At 35.2% G+C, this 19,923-nt stretch overlaps 1 protein-coding gene across 1 annotated transcript; it reads right to left on the bottom strand.

Annotated features, from left to right (window-relative positions):
• Positions 1 to 3,944: 3,944 nt before the first annotated feature.
• On the bottom strand, positions 3,945 to 8,505 carry LOC140047677 (uncharacterized). The gene is made up of 8 exons (XM_072092715.1): positions 8,039 to 8,505; positions 7,608 to 7,807; positions 7,423 to 7,519; positions 6,969 to 7,119; positions 6,660 to 6,824; positions 6,032 to 6,258; positions 5,631 to 5,790; positions 3,945 to 4,069 (listed from the first exon to the last, which is right to left on the bottom strand). The coding sequence occupies exons 4-8, from the start codon at positions 7,042 to 7,044 to the stop codon at positions 3,945 to 3,947; spliced, it is 753 nt and encodes a 250-aa protein (XP_071948816.1). The 5' UTR covers positions 7,045 to 7,119; positions 7,423 to 7,519; positions 7,608 to 7,807; positions 8,039 to 8,505.
• Between the last annotated feature and the right edge of the window lie 11,418 nt (positions 8,506 to 19,923).

Raw genomic sequence — 19,923 nt, forward strand, 5'->3', positions numbered from 1 at the left:
TAGTATAGGCCTACAAACAGCCACTGCCACTCGCATCCATTCATCTATAGGGAGCCACACGCCCTTAAGGCGACAGTGGATTTTCTGTTATTCCTACTCCTGGGCCTAATAAAAAATATACAAGAAAAATAAAATGTCAATATTACGTGAAAATATTTACATAATACATTGATTGATTGATTGATCACTTTATTTCAGAATAAATATTTTACATGCAACAAACAATACAAAACGGAAAATCACACTAAAAAAGGATTTTATCCCATTTAGTATTGAGATTTGACGATCGTAACAGATAGTTCGTAGTACATCTAACAAGATCATTTTCACTATTAAAAACTCTTATTCTAAAATCATAGACGCAATTGCGTACATGCTCGTAAAAAGAGGATATTCTCCTCATAAAATTGTAGTTAGATAGTTATAGTTACATTATGTAACGGTTGTCGCATTATTATATTATTTAAAGCTAAAAGTATATTAACTTACTAGTGTTTTAATTTATTTTACCCTAGACCAACATCGTTGTTTATACCGTTGCGACAGTTACCGCATGCTAATTCAAATTTTAATTAAAACTCAATTGTTAAATATAGGTTAAATAGGCCTATAACGTGCACATATTGCGTGAGCATCATCATTATATGATGTCAACTTTTTTAATGTATTTCACCGTAGGCCTACATCGTTGTTTACACCGTTTCGATGGTTACCGCAGGATAATTTAATGTAAGTTTAAAATATGATCATATTATAGTTCATGTGACATTGTCGGTACTAATTTTGTTTTGTGTTAACATCTATTGTTGTTTATTTTTAATTTCCGTTGCGACAGAGTTACAGCTTATAATGTTTTTCATTCACGTTCTTGATATTTGAAAATAATGATTAAAATGCATAATTAACCATTTTAATAGATTATAGGTATAAACGTAGTAGAATAAGCATATTGAAATAACGTAGCAAGTTACAGTTGAGAAAAGAGTTTGGAAGTATTGACATTGCGAAAGTTTGAATGTTAACCACTAAAGGCCTGTGCACACCGAACGCGAAGCCGCGAAGCGTCATGCGTCATTCGACGGATCGCTTTGAAAGTTGAATTGTCATGCGTCTATTAGTTTTTCTTGTCGGTTCCCACTAAACGCGTCACGATGTGCTGATTCGTCGCGATTGCTAGGCCTAGGAGATAGTGGGTTGGCCAATACAATGCTACATTTAAAATAAGATGACTGAAGTATTTCCTATGTAAGTTTAACCAGAGAAGAGTTAAATTAAAATGTAATTTAACTCTTCCCTGGTTACACCAATCACAGTGTTTGGTTTTGGTGGGAAAATGTTATCCTTTTCCAAAGCCTGAAATGTGCATGATTGTATGTATATATCACAAGAACAGAAGAAGATGTATCCAATATCAATACAGTTACAATCATTAAAGCATTTATTGCATGTTGATCACACGTACATGTGATCTGCTGACTGTATTTATTAGTGGTGTTACAAATATCTTTCAACAGAGGTTATTATAACCATATAAAACATTTCATATATAAACACGAACTGGGAATCTTCCTGGGTTTGTCACTTTCAAATATAAACTATAGGCCTAGGCCTAATATTAATGTAAAGTTTTCACATTCATTTTCTAATTATTATTAAATATTATATTATTCATGACAAAACATACCGTTTTTTTCTCATTTGATTAAATGTAATAAATATCCCAAACTCATATTTACACTGTATATTATCTTATGACTTATGACTTCACATAAATACACTTATTGAAATAGTGAATCATTGTTTTTAAAGGTATCATTAAATATCAACCAGATTTTCTTTTTTACTACTCCTGAATACTTTCGCAAAATAATATCAAAATAATAAATTTAAAATGTATCATCCCCAAAAAAATGAAAATTGAAGAAATATTATTATTGTTAAAAGTGAATAACTAACCCTAAAGTGTTATACTGTATTACACACAACAAAAATGTTTTAAATTATATTTTCAGGAAGACAATATATCTTGTCCAAAAAATGACACTAAACTTAAAGATGTATTGTCCCGTAGAATCATGAAAAATGAAGATGATTAAAATCAAATTTGAATAGGACATTTTGTAGTTTTAACAAAGTTAATCACTCACATAGAAAAAAAACCCCAAAAAACTTATGTTTTCACTTATAAAATGAAAAAAATTCCATTAGCTGGCAGCCAATTTGACTATTTTTTTAGTATTGGAGTATAACAAAACATATACATATATTTCCATGTGTTCTCTATTGCTAAAAAAAGACATTCAGTTCAGCTTTCCTTCTATAACCACTTAATAAATACTAGTTACAGTCCAACTCCTCCTTAATCTCTTCCATTTTCTATTAAAAAAAAATGAAACAAGTATTAAAAAATTGCTATAGTAAGGCATATTGCTCAAATCATTTTTTTCTGGCCAATGTATGTCACCAACTGACATACCCATTTGAAAAAAGTCTATACAAACCTGTATCAGCCTCATAATTGCCAGTCCACGTTTTTGAGGAGCAATTGCTCTTAATTCCATGGCAATAATATACTGGCCGCTTAAACTACTAGCTTGGTCATTGGTGGAGTTTCTAACGCTGGTAATAGCCTGAAGGATTCCATTTATCAATGTTCATCTAATTGACCTAAAAAAAAAAAACAACAGTATTTATGTATTAATATTACTACTACTAGGCCTATCCTAGCCTTACAACACTAAATCAACTAAATATTAGGCCTATAAATATTAATTAATAATAATAAGTAGGCCTAGGCTAGGCCTACCTAGTAGTACTGTACTCATATTTAGTAGTAGGCTTAACCTAGGCTAGGCCTGGCCTAGCACATAGTAGACTAGTAGGGATTAGTAAGTATTATGTAGGCCTATAAGTACTACTTGGCATGGCCTAGCCTACTAGGTTATATGTAGCCTAGGCTAGGTAGGCCTAGCTAGGCCCTATTGCCTAAACCTAGGTAGGCCTAGGCTAGAAATAGGCTTGTCAACTCACTTTACAAATTGATCTCGGACGCGTTTTAGGCCTAGTTTTTCTGGCATTCTTCTACACAGATGTTTGTCTGAAATTATTGTCTTCATGCATTAATCCTTATGTTTCTGTCTTTGTATGACTTCCCAGGTAGCAAGCCCATATGGTACCCATATTGTACCCATATTCCTGTTCATATGGGTGGCATATGGGCTTACCCAGTAGGGCCCCAGCGGATTCTGCACCCAAGCCCCACATGGGCGTCATATGGGTTAGCCCATATCATCCCATGTAAATCCCATATGGTACCCATATTTGTTTGCCAATTAGGGCCCCATACGGGTTATCCCACATGGGACCCATATACAAATCTCATATGAGCAGCATATGGGTTTGCCCATTGGGGCTGCATATGGATTGTTCCTCATGGGGTCCATATGTAAATCCCATATGGTACCCATTAATTGCTGATATGGGCAGCAGTTCCAAAATGGTAGTTAATCGAGATCACAAAATGTAATTTAAAGTTGCAGTATTTAAGTTTCAACACTCTAGATGCTCCTTTATTTGGACTTGGATATTACTAAAAAAAACAATACATTACAAATTTAAAATAGCATATACAGTATAAATATTGATCATACAGTCGAAACACGACACACAAGCCGAAACTAAATATATTAGTCCAGTTAAATTTTTAAAAATTCATCTTCCAAAATATATTTTTATAAAAGTTTCCTTCTTAGTGAGAAAACGTTGGGTGAGAAAACATTGGGTGAGAAAACGTTTTTACAAAATAAAATATAAAAGTTTTAGTATTTTGGTTATTTCATGTTCCATTAAACAAATGAGCAAAGAAATGGGACCAACTATATTATAAAACAGTTAAAAAAGGATGTACATAAATACAGTTTTTTTATGGTGTACTAGGGAATATGTTAGTTCTTGCCTTTCACCCCCCCCCCCCCCTCCTTATCCCTTGCATTGTACAAAAAAGACTTTATATTGTCTTTTATTTCCTCCCGTGTGGCATCCTTCTTACTTGGATTTCTTCGAACAGCTCCTAAAAGAAAAACAAAACAAAAACAAGACAATTATTACATGATAAATGTTTTTGATTTGATGTAGTGTAAAAGTATGGATGGTGGTGATATAATGACATAACATGACATAATTATAGTCTGTATGTTTATGTAATCCGATTTAGCACACAGACAACTAATTCAAGTATGAAACTTTATTGCTACTATGTACTCTATACAAGAGTTGTACCTATCCTATATTGAAGTGTTTAGTAGTCCAATGTCATTCCGAATCTGTCCTTATGAATAGATAGAGTTGACTATATACAATAAATTGGTCCCTTGTGCAAGCCACCCTGTCAGCTCATTAAGGCCCCGTTCAGACCCATGGCGTTAGACCGTTTTAGCGTACGACGCTAAAAGAATGTGTGTCTGAACAGTTGGGGATTAGCGTACAACGCGTCGTACAACGGTTGTAGCGTTGTAGTGGAAAACAGTTGATAGTACCGTTTTAGCGTACGACGCTACTGTAAGTCAACGTTGTATCCAATCAGAACGTTTCCTGTTATGACGCGAAACAAGGTTTGACCTAGGCTGACATCTTGTATCGTCAATGTGTGAGATGGATTTCAATAACAAAAAGGCCAGAATAAATAAGGCCTAACTACACTACAAATACAACTGTTACAAAGGCTACAAACTATTATCAACTGATTACCATTATATTTTCTAACAAATGACATAAATACATGCATCTTGTATTTAAACATAGGGACTACGATCCCATCCGATTTTAGGCCTAGCTAGGCATAGAGCCATTCACGCATTTCATTCAAGCTAAAAACTAGCGTGGGACATCGAGTCACTCATTCATACAAGGCAGACTAGACTGGACAAATTTAATGCTGAAAACCCCCTAACTCCTAAAAAAATCAGTAAACAAACAAGGGGAGCTGTGTCCCTTTTATTAGCAAGTTAAGGGATATTTTTAACCGACTGGACCAAAGAATATATATCTTTGACTGGACTGGATAGACTAATCACAATCATATTTTTTTTCATCATTACGAGGCCTGCTTTATTTTCGTAACACAAGAGCCTGGGGAGAATGTTTTTTACTACAAAATAAAAACAATAGAAACAGAAATTTGGCTTTACTATATTTTTCTTAAATAAATGCTAAGGTATGTTTTATTTATGGCAAATTTTGTCATAATTGTAGGGCTGAGATCTAGGCCTATATACAGTGGAAATAATGATGAAAACACGTGGGTAAGAGCACATGAATATGCAACTAGAAACAACCTGGATGACGTACTTCCGTTGTAACGATAATCGTACGCTATGGGTCTGAACACCTCGTTTTTTTCTCTGCGGTTTGTAACGTGACCTTGATAGTAACGTTGTACGCTAAAACGGTCTAACGCCATGGGTCCGAACAGGGCCTAAGCCATTACAGTGAAAGTTAAAGTAAACATAGGGATAGTAATGAGTACACAGGGGACTTGAAAGGAACCTATGCTACAAACTAGTCAATCAATTATAGGTCTATACAGATAGGAGTATACTTAAGTCTATGTATAAATGACACTAATCACTTACCAAGTATTACTTTCAACAACTTTAGGTTTCCAAATTCCAGTTTTCCTTTGGCTCCAGTCCAATTATATTGGCGGGCTACAAACGGTGATAGTAGGTTTTTCAAAACATTGTTTGTTGTAGTTTTAGAGTCCTTACCGCCAATTAAACCAAGCTTTAAAACCTGAAATCATGATTGGCATACATTGTTAATGATACAATAATATATAAACTTAATACATAAAAATGTTTATCATGGTAGGCTTACACATCATAATAGTCTTTGGACTCACATTAATTAAGTTTCTAATATTTAAAAGTTATATAATTTCTGAAAACATGTATCGGGCCCTATCATCAGAACCAATTGGTGCAAATTTGGTTAAAACTTCCATGATAATCAAAGTTTTCACTTTTAAACTCACCAATTGTTTGCACATAGATGCATCAAGAGAAGCTTCAATTTCTATCAAACTCTCTACTGAACGAATGGGAAACTCCACAGGTAATTCCTCAAGTTCTGGAACAGTAGTTTGGATCCCAGAAACGTCTAATTCCGTCAACAAAAATGTATTATGCTCTACCTTCCTCCTAAGTTCATCAATGTTTTCCTTAATCTCACTTAGAAGACAAATCACAGTTCTTTCAAACGCTGAAAAAATATATTACAGTATATAAATATATCGAAAATAATAATTTTAATTGTGTACAAATAAATCATTACTTTCACAGATTAATGCATCATTTATTTTTTCATTTATTGTTATTTATGATTGTTGATTGTTCTAGCAAAAAGAGGTTTTCAATTTCAAGAAAACTAGTACCAGGGGCATAGAGTGGTTCCAATTTGAGGGGGTGCTAAAATTGTTAAGTGGACCGGAAATGGCCTTTGTCGTCGTGTGAGCCGTGCTAGGCACAGGTACACCTTTTTGTCTTTTGGGGGGATGAGTCCGCACCCCTCCGCTCCTGAGTACCATGTTTAAAAACATATCGTCAACTCTAAAAAAAAATGAATGTTTTAAATAAATCATCCCTAAATAAATGAAATAATACCTTTGTTAGGAGTACTACTTGTACTAGGACGTGAAATAGGAGACATTAATGTTCTTTCTGTTAAATCTTTTCTATTCTGTGGAGTTTGAGTTAATGGGAGTTGAGGTAATTGTGGTTGAGGCAAGTTTCCTCTTGCATCATTTGTTGTTAGTCTTCTTTCTAAATCTGATTTTAAAAAATACATATAATTTATGAATTGGGTTACGGTTAAACATTTATTTTTAGCAAAACTTATATACTGTTTTAAATAAAAATTATGAATATAAAAAAATATCCTTAATAAATACAATAAATAAATAATAAACATACCCTTGTTGGAAGCACTTGTAGTTGGTCTTGAAATACTGTTTGTTTGCTTAGCGTTTTTCACTGGAGGTCCAGACATTGGGGGTAGAGGCAGGCTTTTTTTCCTCTTGTTAGTGGGCTATCAGAATCATCACTCTCATAACGAAGTGGCCGTCTGTAATAAATATAGGATGCTAACAATATTCTTAATTGCTTTTTTTGGCATTGGATTTCATACACCCAAGAATAATACCCAAAAGTAAAAAGGGAGAATTTCAACAGAACGTTTGCAATTTAAAAAAAAACTACAATGCATGTGCAGTAATAATAAGATAATTTTACGTTCGAATAATATAAATTATATACCACTTTTTTTGTTAATTGGCCTTTATCAATTTCTTGAAATTTAAATATAAACATTATATAATTTAAATATAAAAACACAGACAGATGGGTATAAATTATTTATTTCATTTACTTCTTCTTTCTCTGAGGATGACTGTCTTCTTCTTCAGCCGACTCTAGATTCGAAGTGTCTTCTGCATCTTTAGTTTTCTTAGCTGTTTGGTAATCATCTGCATAATAAATATCGTACTCATTATCAATATTAATGTTGGTACAGCAACGCAAATTTGATTGTTTAAATATATATTTAGTACCTACCAGTTTCATACAGTATTTTTATAGCATAAGTCGCCCAATTATTTTCCGGTGATTGTTTGTTTTTAACTGCCTGAATTATTCGATGGTTCGATTTAAATGGTGGCCACACGGCAGTATCACCTACAACCCAGCAGCTCGGAACGACTGCCACTTGATTTTCTTCAATGTAATTGACAACTTTATATTGTTTCTCTTGGTCCCTGCATTACATAAAAGAGAATATGATAAACAGGATATTAATCAATCAATTATGGATGGTCTGATAGGGCAACATTTAATAGATTTGAAAAAAAAAATATATATATATATATATCAACAAATCTGCATGCCACTCATGTTGATCGCCGTGCACTATAGCGAATTAATTCTCCTACGTTTTGTCCACCTAGACATAATTATTTGAATAACACACCACACACAAATAAAATTACCGCCATTTGGATTGTCCACTGTTTTCTTCCATGATGGATATAATTTCTTTCTTGAACAACTAAAATAAAAAGATTACATTAACATTTACTTGCATATACATATGTTTTAAATTCACAGAATAATGCTGAAATGATTACAGGTATGTTCACATTGATGCGTTTTTTAAAAATATGATGATCGAATGAGATTTTTGAAGACTAAGATCCAAGTTTTTTAAGGAATAAAATAAGTTGTGCCACTAGTTAACCAGGAACTCCGAGTGTTGACAAAGTGCGAGGCACGCGAGGTACGGCAAATATTTGTGCGAGGCATCATTCTATCATTTCCAAAGTGCGAGGTATTCAAGTCATATCGTGTCAAATTTTACTTTTACAAAAGTACCCAAACTGTTCAAAAGTTGTGCATCCGAATATAAAAGTAACAAATAAATCCTTAAATTAACGATTTTACAGGCGCGTTTCTCGCACACTGTTAATTTTGCTCTTTTGGCGTTCCATAGAAACCAAATGATTGAACATCGAGTGTGCGAAATTTGCGAGAAAAACGTCTGTAAATCACCAATTTACCGGATTTGTTGTTACTTTTATATGATTGTTCTTCATTAAAGTAGGCCTACTAATTCTAAGGTGTCGTATTCAGGATAAAGTTGGTTAATACATTTCGAGTTAAAATACAATGCAGGTGCAAAAGGGAACTAGCGGGCCTATGCTAGGCCTACTTCAATTTCGGTGATTTCCTCGCCAGCTCGCAATTTTGGGAAATGATAAAATGATGCCTCGTATTTTTTGATGATGGTAAAACGATACCTCGCATAATTTTCTGACTTGCCTCGCTTGCCTTCCCTGCCTCGCACTTTGTTACACTACCCGTAACCTTCCCCCCATCACAATTTTTTTTTAAGCCAAAAAGTGTCAATGAACTGCACAACACAATTACAGGTATAACATTGATAAGAACAAGAACATACAAGACCATATCATAAACAAAAAATAATTGAGACAACACAAGGAAAATATTTTATTCAAGAAGAGAAAGAGAAACCCTAGAGCTAAAAATAAATCAGTTGTAAAACAAAATAATGCCTACAGAATAAAATAATAAAAAAAAAAAAGAATAGAGTACAGGTACTGGCCTAGCCAAATCCCTACAAAAAATAAAATAACTGCAAAATAGTCCAACTAATAAAAATTAATAATATCCAATAATAAGAATAAACAGGCCTGCGCGCCTAATTATTCCAAAATAAAAGTAACTATCTAGAAAATAATTGGCAGGAAATTCAACTAGAAAAACCGCCTAGTAAATAAAATCATTGATTAACCAATCCAATCAAATTATCTAAAAAATACCACTAAATTAAATAAAATAAATACAGTATAATGCCTGAAAAAACAATTAAATCAAATTAACAAAATAATAATAAGTCATCATGCAATGTCATTCCCACACAAGCAGGGCAGACAAATCACTAGGCCTAGATAACAAATAAAAAAAGAAATGAAAAACAGACTAGCCACAGCCAGCCTGTCTCCCGATAAAAATAAATAATACATTTTTAATTCCACAGACAGGATAAAAAAACTCTCTGCTCTGTAGCAAAAATAGAATTCTAAAAAAAACTGGAAGTACAGTATCCCTATTAATTAAACTACCAATCAGAATCAAGTACTTACCTACGTCACCCACTGCTAGCCGTAAACAAGAGTTGACCTTGTTGCTGCATGCAAACCCCCAGTGAGGGTAGCTTGAAAATGCATGATCGCGATTGGCGCTAACAATGAATCACGCACAAGAAGACTGATAGGTTGAAAGTTGTCGTTTGGTGGTGTCTGGATAAACGACACTGAAATGGCGGCATTTCTCAAAGAAGCAAGTGTGGTGTCTGTTAAACCAAGACAATGACAGCCCATAGACCTCGATTTTATTGGGTCATAATTTAATCAGTGGTTTAAATCCCCTCTAAAAATTATTCGCCGATTTTAACATGTTAATAAACAACAAACAAATAATACGCAATTTACGCTACCACGAGTGGGTCAATCACTAGCCTACCTAGCCTAGGCCTAGGGCCTACTAGGCCTAGGCCCTAGATCATATATTTATCAATTAATTTTTGATTGTATTATTCTTAAGCCTAGGCTAGGCCTATTAATTATCATTGTTATTATTATTACCTACAGTACCATAAAATAGCTTAGGCTAGTAGGCCTAACCTAGCCCAGGTAAAAATTCCAGTTGAGAACAGTTGGAAATTTCAACTGGTCCAACTGGTCTTCAACTGGTCTAACTGGTTTCCAACTGGTTCAACTGGTTTTAACAACTGGTCAACTGGTTTTTCAACTGGTCTAACTGGTTTTTCCAACTGGTCAACTGGTTTTTCCAACTGGTCAACTGGTTTTTCAACTGGTCAACTGGTTTTTCAACTGGTCAACTGGTTTTTCAAACTGGTCAACTGGTTTTTCAACTGGTCAACTGGTTTTTCAAACTGGTCAACTGGTTTTTCAAACTGGTCAACTGGTTTTTCAACAGGTCAACTGGTTTTTCCAACTGGCCAACTGGTATTCCCAAAGGTCAACTGAGTTCAACTAGTCAACTGGTCCAATCGGTTTTTCAACCGGGCAACTGGTTGTTTCAATTGGTTTTGCAACTAGTTTTTTTCCTAACAACCAAGAGAATTCGGAGAAGAGCGAAAGCGGATGGCTGGGTGTACGTCGTGGGAGTACGGGAGAGGACCCAGGGGAGAGGGGGGGGGGGGGTGTTCTGGGTTGAGGTGACGGGAATAGAAGCATGGTCCGTAATTACCATTCAAAATATAATTAATATTATTATTTGTAATCCTATGTTATTGCAACAAACAATTATTTAAATTAAATCAAATAAAATCGAGTAAAGAATAAGAAATACTGCACAACTTTTTGAAAATAATGGAGCATGCGTCGTATAGGCCGGCAGACCGTAAACAACCAATAAGAAAACTGCAAGCCAACAGCCAAAAACGGCTCCCTTTGTTTTTTTTTGTGCCAGTGTAGCTCGGCGGCAAAATCGGCGATCACGCAGCACAGAGATGCCAGGTCTAGAATGGGTATTATTGGCTAATCGCATCAAATTAAGGATGAGGCACAAATCTTGGCGCTACTGCAGTTTCGCACCACACTGTTATATCTTCGATTTCTCGCTTAATTTTTTTCTCACACCCACATCATACATTTTTGGGCCATTATGTAACATGTTCCCATGATTTAGCCACCGTTAATTACCTTTATCATAACAAAAAATGCCTTTCAAAACAGCTCCTTTTTTCGCGAATACTTCGATCGAACTGTGGCCATTTTAGAATCAGAAAATTGCCAGAAATCAATGTATGTTTTATTTTCTGTTTTTATTTTTAAACTGCAAAGAGTGGTTTTTATAAAGAACCAGCTGTACATATCAAAAGGGCGACGATATGAGTCCGTACATAAAACATTGATAGGAACCATTAATATGAATAATAATACTAATAATGAAATATTAATTTAGCCTTTATTATTTCGCCAGCTGAAAACATTTCTTGCTTTTCAATCGGATTTTATAACACTGCCCTCTATAGTTTCTACAATTTTTGGGGTAAAATGAAGCATAAATTCTGGCAATTAAGTGATAAATATAATATGGCGAACATTTCGCAGTGTGTTGACAGCGAGTTCAGTATTGTTTAAAATGTTTTGAAAAGTATTGTTATTTAAAAAAAATTACTTAGTAAGTGGTCGAATCGTATAAACATGTTACATAATATTATGTTGTGAGTGTAAAAAACGAAAGTTTAGGTAAGAAATCGAAGATATAACGGTGTGGTGCGAAACTGCTGTAGCGCCCGAATCTTGCTGTTTTATAAAAGGTAGGCCTGACATATATGTCTATTATTATCTCTTATTACTATAGGCATAGGCCTACAAACTATGATCAAAGATCGACAACAAAATGGAGGCCTCGCTGCTGGCTAGTAAGCTAGGCGCTTCAGCCTTGGCTTGCCCTACACCTTGCTAGCTGATTGATTACATGGCTGTGTACGACCGCAAATTGTCTTATTGGCCTCTACATAGTACTAGCCTATAGTAGGCTAGAAACAAAGGCCAACAATACTATATTATTAACCTATTATTAGCCTACATGTCATTACCACACAAACGAGATTTATTTCCATTCATTCATGATCACTTTTGTTTTGGCCTACTAGGCTAGGCTAGGCCTCTAAAGTCTAGCCTAGGCCTCTAGTAGTTGTAGGCCCAAACTAGCTACAGTAGTACTACTGTTCTGCATGTTGTATTATCACTACTCTAGCTAGCCTAGTGTCGTGATGACATGCATGGGTGCTATTTTAACATATCCTAAGCCTAGGCTAGCCTACTAATCTAATAATATTAAAAGCAAACTAATCCATGCTGTTTTAGTCTGTCTCCGTTTCCTTAAACTAAATATCCTATATTTTTTAATTTTCCTTCAATTTTTTTCATACACAATTGCAGGTGATTTCCAGTTTACTTGAATACAACCAACAAGGCTATAAACGGGTGTCACGAAAGCTCAGACCACGAAAGCTCAGACCCCCTAAGACCTAAGATCACGAAAGCTAAGACCCAACACCTAAACTAAGATTACAAATATTTATCTTTCGCACCTGCCTTGTATTTTAACTCCCAACATTTATTCTGAATACCACACCTTAGAATTGGCACTTTCATGAAAAAGAATCACATAAAAAGTAACAAATACATTTTTAAATTGATGATTTTACAGACGTTTTTCTCGCACACAAAATGACTAGCCTACAGTACTACAGTAGGCCTACCCCATGTTCAATGTTTTTGTTTCTATGGAACGTCAAAAGAGCAAAAATTATATAGAGGGCTGAAAACTCTGTGGAGTCCATCTACAGTGTGGATGGAACAATGTAAAATGAAAATTGTAATGATAATAGTATAATCATGCAAGTACGAAGAAATAAATACTGGCAAATAAATTTTAATTTAAAAATCATGATAAGTTTTTTTGTTTCGTTTTCTTTCTGTTTTTATGCTTGTACTATTATTGTTGCTCTTTTGGCGCTCCATGGAAACAAAAACATTGAGCATGGTGGGAGCTCGAGGAGTTACATTACAGTATACAAAGAAACACATATGTAAAATCATCAATTTAAAGGATTTATTTATTTGTTATTATGTGTTTCTCCTTCTGAAAGTACTTATAAGTCCTAATTTTAAAGTGTGGTGTTCAGGATAAAGTTAGTCAACAAATTTGGAGTCAAAATACAAGAAAGGCAGGTGCGTAAGAAAAACATCCTCTGAACCAACACAATGGAGTAAATATATACCAACAAACAACCCGTCAAGTTTGTTTGTTGTAAAGAAAAAATATACATTTACTCAACGGGCGAAAATAATGTGAGTTTATCTATGTTTTGCGGTAGTATTAAATTATATTTATGGTAATAAATGAAACCTACTGTGTTTAAAATTATGTATGGATAAACAAGTATTGTTTTTAATCTGTAGTATATCTTAGTATTTGTAATCTTAGGTGTTGGGTCTTAGCTTTCGTGATCTTAGGTCTTAGGGGGTCTGAGCTTTCGTGGTCTGAGCTTTCGTGACACCCGGCTATAAACCAACCAAAAAAGTACAGCAGTACAAATTACAATTTGAAGGGTAAATATATTTATGTATACTTTCTTTCTTAGAATGATGTAAGAAAATAGTTATTTATATGGCCTTTGGCCCAAATAATATACAATGTAACAATTCAATCAATAACATTAGTGTGCGTTTAAGAATTCTGTTCTACGTTAAAATGAAAAAAATATATATATATTTTCCAAGCTTAGTAATGAGATATTTGTAGTAGACATAAGATAAATATATTTGAATTTAGAGGGGTTATTTGTATAAAATGAAAATATATTTAGTTCTAATATCTGAATAAAAGGGACAAACTAAAGTGAAATGATACTCATCTTGAACAATTGCTTGTAGGGTTCTAGGACACCTACCCCCTAGACAGTTACCCCCCGGATGTTTACCACCCGGACAACTACCCCCTTAGGACAACTACCCCCCGGACAACTACCCCCCGGACAACTACCCCCTTAGGACAACTACCCCCTTAGGATAACAACCCCCCGGACAACTACCCCCCGGACAACCACCCCCTTAGGACAACTACCCCCTTAGGATAACTACCCCCCGGGTAACTACCCCCCGGTCAACTACCCCCCGGTCAACTACCCCCCCCCCCCCCCATCCAAAAGTAGACAAATATATAGGACCGGTTTCTGTAAAAATGAAATCATCTGTTTTTAACGGGTGTTTCGAAACTAGAGATCCGAGACCAGAGACCTGAAACGAGACCCAATACGAAAAGGGAGACCTATATTTGGGTCTCCCTTTTCGTATATTAGGGTCTCCCTTTTCGTATAGTGTGGTCTCTCTTTTCGTATAGTGGGGTCTCCCTTTTCTTATAGTGGGTCTCCCTTTTCGTATATTTGGGCCTCCCATTTTGTATATTTGGGTCCCCCTTTCGTATAATTGGGTCTCCCTTTCGTATAATTGGGTCTCCCTTTTCGTATATTTAGGTCTCCCTTTTCGTATATTAGGGTCTCCCTTTTCGTATAGTGGGGTCTCCCTTTTCGTATAGTGGGGTCTCCCTTTTCGTACGTGGGTCTCCCTTTTCGTATATTTAGGTCTCCCTTTTCGTATTGGGTCTCGGGTCTCTGGTCTCTGGTCTCGGGTCTCTAGTTTCGAAACACCCGTTTTTAACCGATTATTCTGTTTAACAGCACGCTAGACCCTAGATGTGCTAGATTTAAAGTACCGTATTTATTGAAAAAACGGCCTGGGCTGTTTATTGTTTAGGTGGTTTTTAGGTGGACATTTATTGGAAGAAAGTTGTTTATTCAATGGGAGGGGGTATAATCTAATGGAAATAGACGCCGATTATTCCATATGATGTTTCATGGGAGTGACATGGTCACCGTTTATTTGAGGGGAATTTATTTAAAGATCGACGTTTATTCGGTGAGTGAACATTGAGGTCAAATATCAAAAGTGATATTATTCTTCAAGTGTACAAAAATACATATATGACAAATTTTAGACAAATATTAATTCTTTTAAGACCAGTGGTTATCGAAGCATTGTCCTGACGCAAAAATTATTATTATTATTAGCGAACCCAGTCTTTACAGTAAATACAGGGAGTACTATATAATACGTTCGACTATCCTATGATCATGTGTGACGATCTTCAGTTTATACCAGGCTATATTTATGTTCAATCTTTTACTTTTGCTTACAATAATGAATAGTAATTCGTCAAAGTAACGAATTAAAATATAGTTATTAATTCCTATTATACACTGTTGCAGAGTCAGGTTGTTGAATGGTCTGGGTGGTTAGGGTGTTCTAAAGGGATAGTTTTCTGGGTGGTAATTGTCCGGGGGGTAATTGTCCGGGTGGTAATTGTCCGAGGGGTAATTGTTCCTAGGGGGTAATTGTCCGGGGGGTAGTTGTCCAGGGGGTAGTTGTCCTAAGGGGGTTGTTGTCCTAAGGGGGTAGTTGTCCGGGGGGTATTTGTCCGGGGGGTAGTTGTCCTAAAGGGGTAGTTGTCCTAAGGGGGTAGTGGTCCAGGTGGTGGTTGTCCGGGGGGTAGTTGTCCGGGGGGTAAATGTCCAGGGGGTGAATATCCGGATACGGGGTCCCATATCGATTATATATGGGCTTGCACATATGTATTAGCCCAGATGTTTGGCAGATGGGTCCCATATCGATTATTTATGGGCTTGCCCATATGCATTACCTCAGATTTTTGGCAGATGGGTCCCATATAAATTAGGTATTGGCTTGCCCATATGTACTAGCCCAGAAGTTTGGCAGATGGATCCCATATCGATTATATATGGGCTTGACCATATGTATTAGCCCAGATTTTTGGCAGCTGGGTCCCATCTAGATTAGGTACGGGCTTGCCCTTATATATTAGCCCAGATGTTTGGCAGATGGGTCCCATATCGATTATATATGGGCTTGCCCATATGCATTACCCCAGATTTTTGGCAGATGGGTCCCATATAGATTATGTATTGGCTTACCCATATGTATTAGCCCAGATGTTTGGCAGATGGGTCGCATATAGAATATGTATGGGCTTGACCATATGCATTACCCCATATTTTTGGTAGATGGGTCCCATATATATTAGATATGGACTGGCCCATATGTATTAGCCTAGACGTTTGGCAGATGGGTCCCATATAGATTATATATGGGCTTGCCCATATATATCGGCCCAGATTTTTGGCAGATGGGTGCCACACTGGTTTATCATGGGGCAAACCCATATGGGATATCCCATATGGGGTCTTTATTTTTGAAATATGGGATTTCCCATATGGGATGGCCCAGATATTTAAGTCATGGGCCCCATATGGGCTTGCTACCTGGGTTACTTCCCTTATCGTAAAGACAAGAAGGGTAAGTATTTCCATAAAGACCTCGCTCGTCAGCCACCATTTTTTTGCCGTCGGTGTACTGTCGTCGTCGATGAAATGAGAGATATTCCTGACTTCTGATTGGTTGACAAACGCAAACCGCGCTCGCGACGCCTCAAAAAGTTGACCAAGGTTCAACTTTTGAAAATTCGCGTGCGAAGCCTTCGCTGCTGTCGTTTTCAACGCGTTGAAGTTGAAATTCGACTATCGTACACTGTTCGCTTGTATGTTCACACTGGAAGCGTCCGTCGCCTGCCGCGTGCGTCACTTTTTAACGCGAAATTCGCGGCTTCGCGTTTGGTGTGCACCGGCCTTAACGAAGTAGTGTAGATTTCTACCCATTTAACGATTTTCAAGACGAATAAAAATAGTAAAGAAACTTGAGGATACGCGCCACAATTATTACAGCGATCACGTGTATCACAGCTTTGACGTTAACTAGTTAACTAGTAGTTGTGATGGGTATGTGGAATGTGATATCAAGCCACCAGAAACGTCACCTTCTCAATTCTACGGACACGCTAACACAGCAATGTCAAACGAACTTGGCAAATACAATGCAACGCAATACGAGTGTATGAAGCTTTGTCGACAGGACGCACGTTGCCTAGCTTTTACGTACGCTGCTGATACGCAAGAGTGCGCGACGTTTGATCGGGATAGCGTCACTGGACCGGAATACATGGAGACGGTATCTGGTGTCTGGTTCTACGACATGTGTCGAAAAAGAAAAGATTTTACTCAGGTATGATTAAAGAATTATTTGCTTGAATTGTATTAATGGTAGGCTGTATTTGTGAATCTTGTGATTTATTTGTTTGTGGTATTGGATTAAAACTGCACTGTAAATGTTCCGTTTGTATAGAGTTTTTCGGAAGATGCCAACAAAACAAAAAATGCGTTAACGGAGGCTCGTGTATCAATGATTGCTTAGAACAGGGATACACCTGCGCATGCCCAGTACAATTTTATGGGAAATTTTGCGAACACAGTAAGTTCAAATACTAATTACGGATCTTCTCCCCAAATGAACACCCGAATATTACTTAATTTTTTAACATAAATCAGTAAATTTACATCAGTTAACTTTGCTTATAACGATATAATGAATGAGCAACTGTCGCTTTTCTACAAGCATTGGATTGACAGTGGCATTATCAGTATTAAAGACATTGTTAATAAGAACACTTTTTTAACATCAAACGAAATACTGGTGAAACTACAATGTAAAACAAACTGGTTAAATGAGTATTTGTGCATTATTAAGGCAATGCCAATTCAATGGAAACGTATTATTAAGGAGGTAGATATTTTCAATTGTGATGATAATGATGAATTAGTTGGGACCAAGTATGAGATTAATACTACCAAACTAATATACTCATGGTTTGTGAAAGAATATTTCATTATTCCAATCTCACAACTAAAATGGGAAGAGTACTTCAATGATAACAACATTGATTGGAAAACTTCTTGGTTACGGAAAGTATGTCAAATGAAAGATAAGAAACTAGCACAATTCAATTATAAGATGTTACATAGAATACTGCCTACCAAAAAACGACTGTATCAGTGGAAAGTTAAGGAAACACAAACGTGTGACAAATGTGGAGAAATTGAAAATGAAAATCATTTGTTTTTTAGTTGTAGATTTATTCAGAAATATTGGAAGAAAATGCTTAGTATCTTTGTAAGTTTAAATCACAATAATATATCATTTAAACAATTAATACTAGGAACGGGAGATAAGCTAATAGATTATATTTACACTTTTGCAGCATTTACTATTTATAGAATAAAAATGTTATCTGCACTAAATAAGCCAGTGGGTAAATCTTTATGGAATTCATTTAAAAGCAATATGTTATATAACATTGAATGTGAAATATATAACAATAAAGAAACAAGTATAGAAAAATGGGTAGCTTTAAGAAATAAGATTATGATAATATAATTTCTAATTTGATACGATTAACTGAAAAAGAATTACAGTGATACGGGTTACTGGTGGTACTGAGCTATTATTGTTTTTTTTTATCATGTATATAAATATATTGTATAATCCGGGTTGTAAAATGAAAACAAACAAATGAAAATGAGTGAACTATTTTAAAACGGGATAGATGATAATGATGATCCTGTCAAGTGTATAACAAAATATAAGAAAATTAATGAAAAAAGGAGTAATACAGAATTCATATATGTAAAAATGTTACTTATGAACTGTAACGACATTTACAAGTTAAATAATACGATTTTATGTAATATGAGATAATATGAATGTGAATAAAAGTGGTGTTTGCGCCACAAAAGAGAAAAAAAAAAACTTTGCTTAAAATATTTGTTTAGCGTTAACATTAGCAATAATTTTTCAGAGTTTATCCACGATTACGTGTTTAAATCAAACATTGTTGGTATATCATCAGCAAGCAATACGGCGTTCACATACAAGAACAAACATTATCTCGTGATTGGTGGATAGTAAGTATATAGTGTTTTAGCATAATCAGAACATACAGACGGGTTTGTCGTTTTGTGCTGGGGCGAGCCTACACTATCAAACTTTATGTGACAACAAAATGTGATGTGCCCATAATATATGGACATGATGATGTCATATCACTACCATATTTTAGCATATCACAACCATATTTGGGTACATCACACTTTTTTGTCACATAACGTTGGATAGTGTAGAAAGAGCCGTAAATTTTCATAGAAAGAATTTGTCATTCGGGCTGATCTCGCTGTGATTAATTTGTAATTGTATGTAATTGTTAGTGATTTTGATATTTGTATGCTTGTTAATTATGATTATTATGTTTATCTAATTTTCGCTATTTGTTGTAATTCAGTTTTTAAAACAGAACAATTGAAATTGATAAACATTTGATTGTTGTACCTTAGATTGATTAAAGATGTATTGTCCCCCAAAAACATGAAAAATGAAGATTAATTAAATCAGACTTTGAATAGGTTATTTTGTAGTTTTAATAACGTTAATTACTTCAGTAGAAAAAAACGAAGAAAAATCATTTTTTCACTTATAAATGAGAAAATAAATGGTTAAATCCAACCAAAAACCCATTTGCTGGCAGACAATTTGACTATTTTTCCCTTAAATTACAGTTTTTTTCAGATAAATACATTTCTTTTCGATCCAATTTTTAGTCAAAATGGATAACTATTATGTGACATTAAAAATGGCATATTCAACCAAAAATTTTGAAAAAAAAATATTTTCAAGGGGACAATATATCTTTAACTGTAAAAAGTCATAATTATTCTTACAACAAATATTACATATGTTACTCGTGCAAATTGGTGTCTTTGAATTAGGAAATGGAGTGGGGAGAGGTGAGTAGT

Source organism: Antedon mediterranea, chromosome 4 (genome assembly GCF_964355755.1).
Source record: "Antedon mediterranea chromosome 4, ecAntMedi1.1, whole genome shotgun sequence".
NCBI lineage: Eukaryota > Metazoa > Echinodermata > Crinoidea > Comatulida > Antedonidae > Antedon > Antedon mediterranea.

Bases quoted from the DNA above. Each gene is read 5' to 3' on its own strand.
- LOC140047677 (XM_072092715.1), bottom strand. From the start codon at position 7,044: ATGTCTGGACCTCCAGTGAAAAACGCTAAGCAAACAAACAGTATTTCA. The intron at 5,791-6,031 runs GTGAGTTTAAAA...TCATGATTTCAG, and splicing joins CATCTATGTGCAAACAATTG to GTTTTAAAGCTTGGTTTAAT. The intron at 4,070-5,630 runs GTAAGTGATTAG...TTTTTCTTTTAG, and splicing joins GTTGTTGAAAGTAATACTTG to GAGCTGTTCGAAGAAATCCA.